The sequence below is a fragment of the Halyomorpha halys genome, unplaced genomic scaffold (genome assembly GCF_000696795.3).
Source record: "Halyomorpha halys isolate HHAL.00 unplaced genomic scaffold, Hhal_1.1 Scaffold252.1, whole genome shotgun sequence".
In the NCBI taxonomy this organism is placed as follows: domain Eukaryota; kingdom Metazoa; phylum Arthropoda; class Insecta; order Hemiptera; family Pentatomidae; genus Halyomorpha; species Halyomorpha halys.
Window position 1 is genome coordinate 707,170 of NW_027108761.1, and position 15,327 is coordinate 722,496.

At 28.0% G+C, this 15,327-nt stretch overlaps 2 protein-coding genes across 6 annotated transcripts in view; both read left to right on the forward strand.

Moving 5' to 3' along the window:
- The first annotated feature begins 1,464 nt into the window (after window positions 1-1,464).
- On the forward strand, window positions 1,465-7,378 carry LOC106680285 (leukocyte elastase inhibitor). Its single transcript, XM_014419866.3, has 7 exons — window positions 1,465-1,554; window positions 1,654-1,779; window positions 1,857-2,051; window positions 2,127-2,274; window positions 3,954-4,177; window positions 6,639-6,948; window positions 7,031-7,378. The coding sequence occupies exons 2-7, from the start codon at window positions 1,666-1,668 to the stop codon at window positions 7,171-7,173; spliced, it is 1,134 nt and encodes a 377-aa protein (XP_014275352.1). The 5' UTR covers window positions 1,465-1,554; window positions 1,654-1,665; the 3' UTR covers window positions 7,174-7,378.
- Window positions 7,379-11,505: 4,127 nt separating this feature from the next.
- Window positions 11,506-15,327, forward strand: part of LOC106680284 (HEAT repeat-containing protein 5B) — a 145,623-nt gene continuing 141,801 nt past the window's right edge. For 4 of the 5 annotated variants that reach the window (XM_014419865.3, XM_014419858.3, XM_014419864.3 and 1 more), the window contains exon 1: window positions 11,506-11,644. Coding sequence is in view for 1 of the 5 variants with exons in the window: in XM_014419863.2 (XP_014275349.1) it covers window positions 11,643-11,644 (2 nt within the window). In the remaining 4 variants the exon portion in view is untranslated. The remainder of the gene's footprint in view (window positions 11,645-15,327) is intronic. The other variant, XM_014419863.2, reaches the window with a different exon arrangement.

Sequence of the window (15,327 nt, forward strand, 5' to 3'; positions counted from 1 at the left end):
AGTTTATTAAAAACATGGAAATAAGAGAATTTGTGAGCTTTTCTTCTTTACTTTTAATCTCAACAAACAAAATCGATAGGATTTTTAATAAAAACTATGTTTTAAGAAATATTATCTCAGAATTGCATACAAACATATATAATTCTGTCATTTATTCTCTTTCTGTAGTTTTTAAATAAAGATCAATCAAATATAGTTAGTTAAAAATATTAGTATTCCTTAATTATAAGTACTCAACTGACCTTTGATTAGCCATAGTATTTTTCATGGATGATGCAGAATTGTTTGGAACCTGAACTTGAAAGAAGAGAAAAATGTTAGTACCTCTATACCATCAGTAACACATTCAAAATATTCTATTTTTTTTTTTTTAAGATGCTGTGAATAATAATGATTACACAAAGGACTTAGATACACTCTACATAGGTACGATAAGATATTAACATTATGTTCAAATAAAACAGTATGCTAAAAATCTGATAGGCATGAGATTAGAAATCTGAAAATTGTTAAAAGTTCAAAACGAAAATAATAATAATAAAGTCAAATTAAACACTTTTTGAATACATGTCAGAAAATACAATTAAAAGTTTAAAAATCATAAAAATTAATAATGGGGATATTTTCAAGGAGCCTTAATTCCATTAACCTAAGAAGAAAGTTAGAAGATCAAGATAAAAAGTTTAGATCCTTCAGGAATCATATTATTTCCAACTATGAATTTATTTTCATTGTGGATGGCAATGATTCCTCGATATTGAATTAATTTTGTATTTTAGATTTGTAAGCACAACTAACAGTTAAGATTGTATACTTAAGAAGTTAGCTTCAAATTAAAATATTCCTACAAATTTTCTTTTGATATACAATTAAGGTATTACTTAGATTAGCTAGCAATTCATTTGTGAATAAAATCATGCTGTGTATGGTTAAAAATTAATGGTGCTTTACAAAAGTTGCTCAAAAAATTAAACAAAAAGTGACAAGATTTTTGTTGAGCTTAATAAATTATTTATTATTAAATTCCCAATATTATCAAAGATTCAATATATGTTTTAAAAATGTAAATTTAATTTTAACAATGTGAGTCTAAAAACTATAGCCATGTGCGCATTTGCTTTTACTTTTCTAGTTATATAACCATATATTATTTCTAAAGTAAGGATTTTTCTCAAAAATCATAATACACTCATGTAAATAACAAACAAAGGAAGGTTTATTATTCATATATTACTATTAATATAAAACTTCCAACAATAAGCTGTAATACAATAGCCACTGTTTATATTCAACATATAGTAGGCAATGACAATGATCAATGAATATACTAATTATTAATTCATAATTTAAAAGCCAATAATCACCTTGAGAGGCACAGAGTATGTCTCAATAGCCAACTATACTGAGAAAAAATTTAACTGCAGCAAGACAGGTATTGCGACAACACTGTCCTACATCCCCACACATCATTTGGCTTTACTGGTTCCTACTCTCACTTCTCTCCCAATCACCATCCTAGTAAGATATTTTCATCACTAACAACCAACTTAACAAGTAAGTAAAGATAAAAAAATTATGAATTAATGGCCTATCTAGATTATTTGATCATTTCACTGTACTCAATATTTAACTGTTTAATAATTACTTTTTCAGTAATATTCTGCTATGAGACTCACTTGTTTGTTTATCAGTTTACTTTATAATTTTTGCCAAGCTCAGAGGTTCGGCCTATCGAATGTGGTATCTTTAACCAACGGTATAATACCTAACATATTACACGTAAGAATATTATTTTGTTGCAAAGTAAAAGTAGAAACAGTCTAGTATTGGTAATTAACACTTTAATATTGTTACAGGCCTTATCTTTCGATTATGATAATGTTGTATACTCACCTTTTGGATTATCTACTAGCTTGGCAATAGTTTTCGAAGGAGTAGGTACTAAATTAGCTGAGGATATGATCAAAACTCTCAAACTTGATAACCCAAACCCCTCAGTTGCTAAGCAAGTTCTCAGAACAGGGTTCAAATCATTATTGGAAGAATTTGAGGTAATATTACATTCTAAATTATTTAATTATTATAAAAAAAGAACCTTTTTATAATTTAACACTTTGTAATTTCAGAAAGAGAAACATGCACAAGATGTTGCAGGTTCATATAATGATGCTCACCTCTATAGTACTACAAAACTAGTTCCTGATTATCAGAGTGTTTTAGAAAACTTTTATAAAGTTTCAATTGTCCACAATTCAACTTCGACTAATTCATCAGGTATGTTTTTTCAAGAATGTAATATTATAAATACAAAAAAAAATTAATCTCATTGTATTTGTTGAGCGAAGGAATTTAGTTTTTCTGTTAAAAATATGTATTTTAAAGTCTTTCTAATTTCTTACTAACAATAGAATTAAGAAGTTCATTCAATACTTGTTATATTGTAACATGAATAAATTTGTTTTTTGACAAAGTAATAAACCAATAAATTACATCCTAAGAAATAAATTAAACCTAATATGTAAAATTTAAATTAATTAAAAAAAAAGTTTAAATATAAAAAATTCAGTTCATAAATTTAAGAATTATGAAATTTATGAACTAAACCATTGGTTCTTGGAGCCCTCCTAGGGTCCACTCAGCCTCTTAAATTGGGTACCCTTAATTGGTAAAAATCTGGCGGTCGAGCTTGAATCTGATGAAATCACCTCCTTGCACAACCGTTGGTCTAGTAACAGTACTTCTTTACAAAGTACTGAACAGCTGACCTTTCATAGATTGTAGCGGTACAGATTTAAATTTTTTTAAAAACTATTAAGGGTCACGAAAAAAACACCATTCCTTTAATTTAGAAAAAAAAACATAATGAAACATATTTTTTCCTTATCCAACTTTATTACACTATGTTATAATTTGTTTCTTCTAAAAATCAAATTTAACAATTATCAAACCATTTATTATTTTTGGATTCGGAAATCGTTGTTTACCCTTGTGCAATATATAAGAGGAAGATAGTACAGGAGGGGCCAAAATAACTCAAATAGTAATTAGCCATTGTTTCAAGAAAAAAGGAAAATAATGAACAAAAATATTACATTATGTTCCTTTATTCTAGACCTTTATTTTATTTTTGTTTCCCTTATTTTAGTACGTACTGTAGTTTTATAATTCTCTTTTATCTACATTTTTATTTGTTATTGTTTAATACTTTTTGTAATTCTTCTTTATTTATAACTTTCACTGTACATCTTATTTTTATTTTACTTTGTTCATATTTTCACATCTTTTATATCTTTTTAGCCATAAGTTCGTTTATTTTTATTTCATGTCATCTATTCTTTTACTCTGTTAAATTATTTTTGTAGTTTATATCTTTTTTTAGCCTTGATGAAGCCCTGCAAAGTGGAGTGAAACATAAATATACTTTTTGAGTTATTTTGACAGTACATGCCACCATCTTTTTATTATATATATTATTTTCATTTCAAAAAGCTATACCATAGTAATTACTTTGTAGCTGTAAAGGATGTACATATTGTGGATAGTGGTATATTTTAGTTAATTAATATGAAAGTACTAAATAAAGTGCTATTACTTATTACAAAAACAGAATTTCAGATGTCTTCCTCTTTTATAATATGCAAATAAAGGAAATTTAACTATTACAATAAGGAATGAAGTCAGGATTTTACTCCATAAGGAGTTACTAATTTGAAAATCCTAATGATTTTTCTTCCTAAGGATTTTGAGGCGTCAACTCAATAATTAATCAAAAGGAATTAACATCCTTCTCAATATGAGTGGTTTTTTTTTATGTCCAATGCACAATTATTTATTTTCTAAATTTAAAAGAAAATGCAAGAAGAAGGCCCTCAAGTTTCTCTCTTATCGGCTATATGCTTCATTACAACAAAACAAAATTTTACAAGCATTTTTTAATGATTTTTTTTTTCTAGAAGAAGAATTGCAATTGGAAATACATACTGACACAGGAGTCATGAGTCATTGGAAAGATTTTGACAAGCTGGCAGTATATACATATCTTACTCATCATCCATCAGCTCCTTTTCTAAGCGAAAAAGGAGTAACAATAGAAGTACCAATGATACCGCAAGTTGGGACATATAGAGCTGGTTATATAAAACGATTAAAAAGCCAGGCTGTTGAATTACACCTTGAGGTAAGGAATAGATAATTTTTAAGATAATAAGTTATCATAATGAATTAATGAAAGTAAAGACAAATTTAAGGAATAAAAATCATTATAGGTTTAATGACATACTCTTAAATAATAGTTCTGATAACCAAAATAATTATCAACAATAGTTATAAATTTATATGGAAAAAAATATACTATTTATTCCTCAGTAACCCATAATAACAAGGCTTCATCATACTAGTCTAAAAAAAAAAATATGAAGGCTAATTAGGATTTAAAAAACATAACTATATAAGTGTATAGAAAAAAAATCCTATCTACAAGTTAATTTTAATGTACAAATCTACAACTAACACCATGGGTATCCAATCTTACTTTAATACCTGACTCATCCTCATTAGAGGGATTCTTTTCTTTATTTTAAAAAAAAAAAAGTTCAAATTTTATTTTTAAGCCTAGTAGACATGCTAACAAAAAAAATCATAATAATTCAGTACTAACATTAAAGAATCATTCATGGGAACTTAAAAAAAAAAAAAGGAAGGACTTGCCTCTTCTTAACGCTGCTGATATATGTCCATGATGAATATAAAAAGAATTTGAGAGAGTGAGGTAAATAGAACCATAGTTTCTTTCTTTCTTTTTTTTATCATAAACTCGGATCAAATTCTCGCTGGGCCCAAAAAATTAGTTTCAAGAGGAAATCAGAGGACTTTGTTAAGATGGAAATTAATTTGAAGGAGATGGTCAGGACTGTGGTCAAGAAGTACGAAAAATAGTAATCACTATTTAATTATATTCTGCTTTTAAATATTTTCTACTTCTTTAAGCAGAAAATAAATGAATAGTTATTACAATTTTTTCTTCCTTCTTGATCACAACCATGATCATCTCCTTCAAATTATCTATATACATAAATGGGAGTTAATGCTTGAAAATATTTTGCTAGGATAAATCTTCAAACCAGTGTCCAGAATTAGTAAGGTGATGAATGACACTGTTCAAGTGCTGACTCCAAATTCTTTTAAAAATACTGCTAATTAAAAAAATCAAATACCTCAACTATAACTGTTCTGCAGGCTCTTCAAGGGCTGATATGGGATTGATTCATTTATTAAATACTTAAATACAAAACTTCTAACCACAAATATATGTTGGAAAATGAAAATACTAAACCTTTATTTTTTATTTGAACCACATAGTTTTCTGATATGAATATTTTTGTAACTACCCACAAGTAAAAATACTAACAATTGCTAATTAACGGTTGGCTTTTGGCCAACAAAGAAATAGCAATTCAATTTTTATGGAATGTGAAAGGCAAAATATATACATAAATATGTGTTTATTTTTACAGTAGTATGTAGTAAAAAGTTTTAATAATTAAAAATCTGGCACCCAGGACTGCTTAACAAACTCCGTAAATTCCTATCTTTTACATACTTTCTCGCTCATAGATTATTCAAAGGAAACCACAATGGTTCCTATTCATCCTTCTACTCTCAGTCTGCTGGTGTTCCTTAAGGTAGTAAGCTTGGTCACATCCTCTACACAGTCTATACAGCTGACACACAACCAATCATTACACTATTCTCACAACTTATGCTGACACATGTATGCTCATCCTCCATAATTGAAGGATCAAAACAAATGCCATCAAATCACCATTACCCTTCGTCGTAAACCAACTGACTGCCCTACAGTATCCTTTAATAATGTTGCTCTTACCCCTGAAGAACAGATCCGCTACCTTGGACTACATCTGGACAAACGACTAACCTGGAATCCTCACACAAGACTGAAAAGACTGGAAACTGCACATTGATTTCAACTATTACAACACTTACTAGACTAACGGTCTAAACTTCCAATTCATTACAAAAGACTAATCTAAATGACAATTATAAGGCCTATCTGGACATATGGAGTTGAGCTTTGGGGCTCCACTAAACCTTCGAATTCCTCTCATATCCAATCCTTACCATCCAAAATCCTCAATGCTCCTTACTTTGTCACAAATAAAATCACACATAAAGACTTTAATATTCCACATGTAACCGATCAAGCCTGAACCAGATATCATTCCTTCCATTATAAACTCCGTACCAATACTCCATTGTAACCACCCAAACCCAATAGTTTCTAACCTTGCTTCCTCAGCCATTCATCGGAGGCACCTGAAAAGAAGATGGCCACAAGACCTACTAATGTAAAAACATCATTAGAGTGAAGAAGAAGAACTAGAAGTTGAAGAAAATAATATTTGAAAATATAAAATTCTCATCTCTATAAGATTTAATTAACTGACCAAGACTTGTTGAAATAAAATAAAAAAAATCTATCATGCATTCATCAGCTAAATTTAACTCAAGCATTTGATGAATAAAGTATTATTTCTCTATTTGATGGTTTCATGATTAATTTTTTCAGTAATAACTTTCTGTGGTCACTAGTGCTTATTAGTTTCATGAACATGTTCTAGACTAAGCGAGCAACTTTGTTTCTGTTGATGCCAGATGAACGAATTAAGATAAGAGATGTATTAGAAAAAATGTTAAAGGAAAACATTGGATCCCTTCCTGCATCATTACCTCTAATTGAAACTGAGGTAGCATTTCCCCAGTTTGTAATTCTAAATAACAATTTGGACTTGAGTAAAACATTGCAGCAGTTAGGACTAAAAGATATTTTTGAAACAAAATCAGGACCAGTAAAAAGTATTAAGCAAAATGCATATTTTGCAACATCATTTGTCAGTGTGAATTCTGTTGGTTCTACAAATACAGTTCTATGTGAGTATTAATCCGTATTTTACTTAACAGTATAATTTACTCTGTTTTATTCATTTATTTTTAATATTATAATTTATTACAGATAAAAAGATGCCAAAAAGAGAAAAAAGGCAAATTCAAAATACTTTAGTTTTTAATAAACCATTTATATTTTTTCTACTGCACAAACCAACAGGCATAGTTTTATTGGCAGGATTGGTGAGGTCGCCATCACAGGTTCCATGATAATCAAAACAACTCTAGTTTCTAAACTTGTGATAAGCTTATCAAATAAGTAGTTGCCTATCAAACTAGTCATATGTATAAATCTTCACTTTTAAAATTAAGCTTCAATAAAAGTAAATCAAAAGTTATAAAGTACAAAATACATAATTATTTAAGGTAGGTGGTTGACTATACTGTATATCATGCATAAATACATAATATATTTAATTTGAAATTATTAAATGAATGATTCTTATTCCACCAATTTATTAGTTTGTTTAACTTAAACTCATAATTCTCGGAAAGAAATACTTTATACTATCTAGTTCTGAATTTGCCTTAAATATATTGGTAAATTAAATATACTGGTGGTTCAAATAAACAAATTAGGAAAAATTAAATACCATTTGTAATAAGAAAAAAAAAGGTGAAAACCAGTGATTGAAATAAGAAATCATTATTCTATGGTATGGCATTACAACTTTAATTATTATTTTCTGAGATGAAAATCATTTTACCACTAGAAAACTATTATTCATAAAAATTAAATTTATTGTTTTGTAACCTAAATTTTATTAATTGTTACTGTCAATAATGCCAAGAAAAATAGCAGATATAAAAAAAATATTTCTGATAGATTTCAGTACAGGTTTTCGGGTAAGTATAAATATATTCTAATATTAAAGCAAATGATTTATAAATTTTTAATAATATTCACTTTAAATAGTTCTGACTTTATATGAAATGAAATAATATATTTTAAAGACATTCATTTTCAACAAACAAAAATATATACCTCCTCCTACTCCCCCCAATCAAGACAGTGACAATAGTAAATATACTATATTTCTTATTATTTTATTATATTAATGTAAATTTTCTTATTTCAAAATCATTTGTTCAGTATATAAAAATGTTTTTCGATATTTGAACAGGATTATAATTACAAATACGGAATAATAAAACTGATTCTGCGTAAAGAGGTAAAAAGTTACTTACATTTAGAATTTTTAAAATGAGTCGGTTTAGAAAAAAAAAAAATAAAAGTTTGCAAAAGAGAACATGTAGGAGAGCAAATCCTAATTAAGTGAGGATATTTCTTTTAAAATATAAATCAAATCAATGTAGTTCCTCCATGTGTAGGGACCATAATCTAATCAGCACAATTAGAACAGTACAGGTACGTTCACAGGCCCTACACATACAAACAAGTCTTAGATTGGAGAGAAAAATTAAAATAGACATTCAAGAATCCACAGGCAAACAGAAGGTTTTTGCAATAAGGTATGGAACTGAAAAAGGACTTTCTGGATTCTAATGAAAGCTTTCTATAAACTTCATTCAATTGTTAAATGAACAGAGCCCTTGGTATTAAAAAAAAAAGTCATAAAATATAGGCTGCTCTGTTTTATTGAATAAAACAAAAAGTATAAAATATGACTCTGACAAAGTTTTCTCCTGTACTCTGCATGTGTAATAGAGTTTATAGTATTTAAAATAGAATTAAAAACAATTTTTTTTTCTTCAATTATTGAATATTAAAGTCGGGTTTAATTTGTATCTTAGTTAATACTAAGATATTACCATCAGCACCTCATTTATTTATAATAGCTGTCTAACACCTAAGATCATGTGTTTATGCTTAGATTATCTCAAAAAGATGCCTAATGATTGCTTTATGACACATCATTCACAAAAAAAATTGGATAAAGCAAATAAATCGATCATTCAAGACGGTTTGAAAAGAAGTAAATGTAATTATCTATATAACAACTGAAATATACAAGTCTTTCTAATTGAATAAGTTAGGTATGTAAATATTGTATAGATAAATTAGTTATGACCATCAGGCAAATAAAATAAGCTTGAAATGCAAATTCAACTCTTAAAGATATAGGGTTGGCCAAGCAGCTATATAACTGAGATAAATAATACTTTCATTACAAGAACAAATACCCTTTAGGTTCCAGTAGCAGCTTGTCAACAGTGTACTACCAATTATGGGAGGCTTACAAGTGAAATACTTGAAAAGCCTTTACTAATTTTAACTAACCTGTTTAAAATTATAAATCCAACAATCATGGACATATTTGATACATAAGATTGAAATAAAAAAAAAGAACAATTGGAGCATAATGGGAATTTCAGTAATTAAAATACACAAAATAGTGAAATAAAATCTACAAATTTGAAAATAAAAAACATTTAATATAATAAAAATATCTAAAACTATATCCTATTAGTGTAAAATATTGACCAATTTAACCAAAATTTCCATGTAGAAGGAAACTTCAAGGATTATCAATTTGAAATTAGGGACCAATTAGTATTATGATCAATAGATTGAGAGAAATAGAGGATGGAATGGAATTCAGTGACCAAAGTCCCAGAAGGCTTTAGATATCAAAAGAAAACCAGAAGAAATCTGTACTGTGGAAATAGCTGTAAAAAATTTTATCAGGCATTCCATAAAAAAAAAAATAATTCTTACACCAAATTATATGGCACAACATAGAATCTGAGCTTGTTTAGAACTGCCTCCATACCCTTGGACTAATGATACTAGACAAGTTTACTCTACTGAGTAAGCTTAATCAATAGTAAGAGGGCTAAAGATAATGAATACATTGAGCATCAAAGCAATAACTAAAAACAGTTTGCCCAGAACCATGTTATAATATATCAAATCAGAAAAAATATTAAAATTTAGACACAAAAAATGAAGAAACTTTCATTACATTAGGACTTAGGAGGTAGACTAAACATTTTTTAACAAGACAAATCATAGAACAACATAGTTCTAAAATTGCACAAGGAATAAGAAGAAAAATGACAGGCTAGTCTCTTTTCTTTAACAATATCCTATATAATTAAACTCAAGGTTAGTGAAATAGTTCTCATGTCAACAGAGGAGAGTATAAAATAATGACCTAAAGGTCATCCCAGATCATTGCACAATAGATCAAGCTTAAGCGCACATATACCATAAATTGTAAAAGCAAAACCTGGTTGAAAGACGGAGGGGGAGGAAGCTTATGATAATAAACATGTGGATCAAAAATTCGTCGTTTTCTACCACAATACATTTTTAGACTCCAAAATCATGAACTAATTTTAAATGGATACTGTACCTGAAAACTCGGAATCGTACTTAAAACATCGTAAACGCTCTTTTATGTTATCTGTTTAAAAAAACTTATACTTAATCACCAACTTCCCACTAAACAAAGGCCTTCTTTTTGGTATTTTGATAAATGAATTAAAACAACAAAACAGTAATAACAAACGCCAAAAAGATAACAAGGGTATTGAAGGTAAAACTTCGGTTTTATCCCTCCTATTTGGCGGGAACATAGTCATAGTGCATAGTCTACTGAATTGGAATCCCGAAGGTACAAGATCTTGAATTGTTAAAGTTTTGCCATATAGAATAATAGTAAGCATATAAAGAAATTACTCTTTAAAGAAATAAAAAATAGATTAGGAGATTGGTTCGTTTACAGGGTTGCCATCAGACCCTTGGGCGACACGGCTTGCTCGATTTTGGAAAAAATAATTGTTGCCAGTTAACCGCGAATCCTGGTCAGTTTCGGTACTGATTTATTGAGTTAATTGTGTTAATTAATGTAAGTGGCATTGGTTAGACATTATTCACTTACATTTTACTTATCAGGTAAATATTAGTTGTCTTTTCTGCATGATTAACAATATAAAAATAATAAACTCTATAGTTTTCTTAGTTAATATAGATATGCTGAGTATTTAACTGGGAAAAGATTGTGAGAATAAAACATAGTATTATTGGAATAACAGCTTTCTTTTTGATTATTATGAACTTAAAATATAGTGGTGATGCTCTCAAGGTACAAGAAAATAGCGTTTTTAAGTATGATCTAAATGTGCTAAAAGTTTAAACTAAATTACATCGACCTTGAAATAAGTATTTTTAAAAATTTCCATGTTATAATTTAAAGAACAAGTAAAATGTTGACTTATCCTTCTACAATTAAAAGTAAATGCCTTGACTGCTTACCTTAAATATTGGTTTCCAGGAGATGGTTAATTTTAAAATGGGTGAACATAATAAATTTTGTCATTATTTGTCATAACAAAAATTTTTAACTAATTTTGGATTATACATATGGGTGTTAGCGTCATGACTGTACATATTGTCCGCTCAAAATATTAAAACCTTGATTAATTTCAACACTTTCCTAATTAATTAAACATGTATAAGTATTTAAGTCAATAATTTTTGTTTTAAGTTTGCAATAGATTTTAGTAAGTAATGGTAAATGAAAAGCAGAACATCCCATTTTACCTCTTTGGTAGCAGAAGATAACTTAACAATCGATTTAGTGAAAGCGGTGGATAACTCGATTATGTACCTATCGACTTCACCTTTGGTTTAGGTTCTGAGATAGCAGGTGGTGTGTGTGTTGGAGTATGTTGTTTAAAATTTGAAGTACTTTATCGCAGTTCTTATCAACATGTAAGTTATTTAATCATTATCACCAATTATTAGTATTGACATTTTACTTATAAATCTGTCATTTAGCATTTTGGTTCTATTTTTTTCTTTAATTTGATGAACAATTTTATTGATCTCTTAACTTTGTATATTAAAATTAAAAGTTTAAAATTGATTCTTGTTAAAAGTTGGCATTATAGTTAGGAAATGTTTACTGCAGTAGACATTTATGAGTTTATAAGTATATCTAATGGCCAATATCCCTTCTTAACTTCTGTCTTTACATGTAAATATTAAAAAGGGCTCAATGGAAGTTTGTAGATAGTATTGCTATAAAGATTTTTAAAATATTATAATGACTTGTAAGTAATATATTATCAGTAGCATCACCTGGAATAGTTTAAATTGAAGGTTTTTTTTTTTTTTTAATTTTGTATTTAATTTCGAAATTTTAACAAGTATTTTTACTGATATGGGTTCCTTGTTGCATGATTTTTATAGCCCGTATAATCAGTGTTATCATTTGATATTCTCTATTTTTACGTTTAAAGATTAATAATGGTTTAGCATAATGCTAACAGTTGGTACTGTTCGTAAGCTATGGTTATTGAACTGCATATTGTACTCATTGTGTTGTTATTAGTGGTCTCGGTTTAGTTGTGGTTAAGAGATTTTAATGATTCCTATAACTTCTGCTTTGTAAATGAAAATATTTGTTAAATCTTCTTTTGGAATCCAAAATATACCTGTGAGAATGACTCATAATTTGTAATCATATAGTAATTATTATTTTGTTTAAGGTTTTGTCTCTAATTTTCACTGTGTAATTACATTTTTACTTGTAGTAGGCATATATTATATCTAAACTGCTGAAATATATATAATATGTTAGTCTTAAAACTGTTGATTAAGCATTAATCCTATTTACCTGAATCTTTATTTTATTTATTATTTGAGCACTAAGTTTTTTTCATTACAACTCTTGTATGTTTTTTTAAAAGAACAATTGGAATTTGTTAGCTAAAATTTTAAGTACGATCGTTAAATGCTTTTAATTCTGTGAGAAAGCATCGTTCTGTCAATTTTTAAGTTGTACAGTATTCATTTCTGTTGCTTTCGACGCTTTCAAGTAAATCAAAATTGCATTCATATTAAATTATACAAGCATAATAATAATGAAACACAGTTTAAAAGTTATTTTGTATTAATTTAAGCATTAACTTGGTAATAAGTTTCTACCTCATTATCATTTATTATTGTTATTTGACCATTTTCATAGCTACTGATGAGAAGTGATGTAATAAATATTGAGAGTTCCATTGATTATAATTGTTTTATTCACTATTTTTTGTGAGTAAAGTATGGAATTTAGTATGGAATCTTCATTTAACGGTTTAATATTTTTGTACCATGACTGAGGATTGCGCTAAGTATCTACGAAAATATCTACCACTTGAAAAAAATTATACTTATCTTTTTTAAAGTGGAATAAATTTGCTAAAATGTGTGCCCTTATAGAGTTGTGTATGTTTAAAAATATACATTTCTTTTAATATCCATAAATCATCAATTTGTGAGCGCATTTTGGAAAATTTAATGGAAACTGCAATTCCTACTAAGATCACTACATATTACTTCAATGAAAATTGAACTATTTCATTTAGAGCACTGTTTGTATGTCAAGTAGTTCCTGAGATATCAAACTTCTCTCAAGATGACTTATTTGATATGATTGTGAATGTAGTAAGTGAGGACTAGAAAGAAAGAGGTCAGTATTCGACCACTTCAATTACCCTCCAACAGCTAAGATCTTAATCCTGTTGAACATTTTAATTACAAAACGGAGATACATACTATGCTGACAATTAAAGCAGAATATTGAGAAGTCACTTAATTTTGAAAAATGATTCAATCTCATAATAAAAAAAAGAAAATAAATTAAAGAAATGTCAAAATAAAATAATGTTCTTTCTGAATGAGCAAATAGATTATTTCAAAAGTTATTTTGTATTAATTTAAGCGTTAACCGGGTAATAAGTTTCTACCTCATTATCATTTATTATTGTTATTTGACCATTTTCATACCTATTGTTTAAAGAATCATTTTTTCTGTTTAGAGTGCCAACTTTATTTTCGTAGACATAATAAGTTGTTTGAAAATTGGCTTCATGAATTGATATGATTCACATATATCAAGTGATCTTTGGGCAAAGATAAAAAAAAAAGTTACAAATGTTAGCTGAGAAACGAATATAGGAATAATTTACGAATTCCCAACATGGTTTAGAATGATAATCTCATAGATAAGTCCATTACATCTGGTTGTATTTGTTAACAGCATTCAGTTTGGGTTAGGTATCTGAGTTATTGTGGTAAAGTATTTTTTTTTACGATATTTCGGGAAAGGACCAGGTATTGTTATGCAGGTTCCTAAAATCCCTGTAAGAATGTTCTTATAGGTGAAGAAATAGACAGCTTTGCGGGACTTGTGTAGTTTCTATCTAATAATAATAAAGTTGTTCATTAATTCTGCCATAGATTTTTTTTTAATTACTAATACGGTTTTTATTCGCAATAAAAGTTTTATTTTCGATTAAATATTTTATTCGATATGTATCGTCGATATATGTATGTTTTTTAAGAGTAGTGAATCCAATATGGGGTATTTTCGAATTTTCATCTTTATTCTGAAATATTAATTCATAATAATTAGTTTGACAATATGAAAATCAATTAGGAATATACCAGATTCTTAAAACTATAAACATATTATAAGTTTTTTATCAAACTAGAATTTTCCAGCCCTAAAGTACCAAATTATTTGAAGTAATAGATTGTTTTTTAAAAAAGTGTTTATTTTTAATTAAATACTAATCATTATTTAAAAAAGTGTTTTTAGTTAAATTATTATTGAGATTGAATTAAATATTTATACATTTAAATCTCAAACGAAAATTAATAAATAAGCATTGAGTAAAATTTTTGTTTCAATAAGTAAGTGACTAGTAAATATTTTAAAAATTAATAAAAAAAAAAAAAACATTATCTTTCGTGATATATTTGTATTTGAATAATCCTTTGGTCATAGGTTATATATAAATCTGGTAGATTTGGGAATAAATGCTGACCATTTTGTATAGCTGGTTTAGAAACATGATGTTCTTACCATACACTGAACTCAAGGATCTTCTTGGTATCGTCGCGTCTAAGAAAGTTTTACTATAAACCTGCGGTACTCGCTACGTATTTAGAAAATCAACTATTATGAACATGTGTTTAAACAGAGTTTTCTGTTTATTAGATTCTAATTTTAATATAAGCTTAATTCAACGCCTACTGTCTTGAGAATATGTTCTTCCTTCCTTTATGCTGTCATATGAAACTTGGTAGAAGCCAACACATGACGATCTCGAATATCCTTAGTAAAGTTATACTCCTATGTAAATTAAGGTTTCTCTTCTTAGTATGATTCATTTGCTTCTTATGAAATTTGTTCTAAAAAAGACTTTATTCCATCTTTAATATTTTGTGAGAAGTGAGATTTAGTGAAAAAATTCAAAAGAACTGGTTATCCAGTTACCATCCTTCCCTCTACGCCACAACCCATGATGAAGACCTGAAACTCAGGTCGAAACGTCGGCATAAAATAAATAAATATGGTTTTGTTTATTTATGTTGTTCTTTGCTGACCGCACCCCCCAACA

Excerpts from the sequence above, each read along its gene's own strand:
- LOC106680285 (XM_014419866.3), top strand. The coding sequence starts at position 1,666 with ATGAGACTCACTTGTTTGTTTATCAGTTTACTTTATAATTTTTGCCAA. Across the intron at positions 2,052-2,126 it reads CATTATTGGAAGAATTTGAG|AAAGAGAAACATGCACAAGA; the intron begins GTAATATTACAT and ends TTGTAATTTCAG. Across the intron at positions 6,949-7,030 it reads TTCTACAAATACAGTTCTAT|ATAAAAAGATGCCAAAAAGA; the intron begins GTGAGTATTAAT and ends AATTTATTACAG.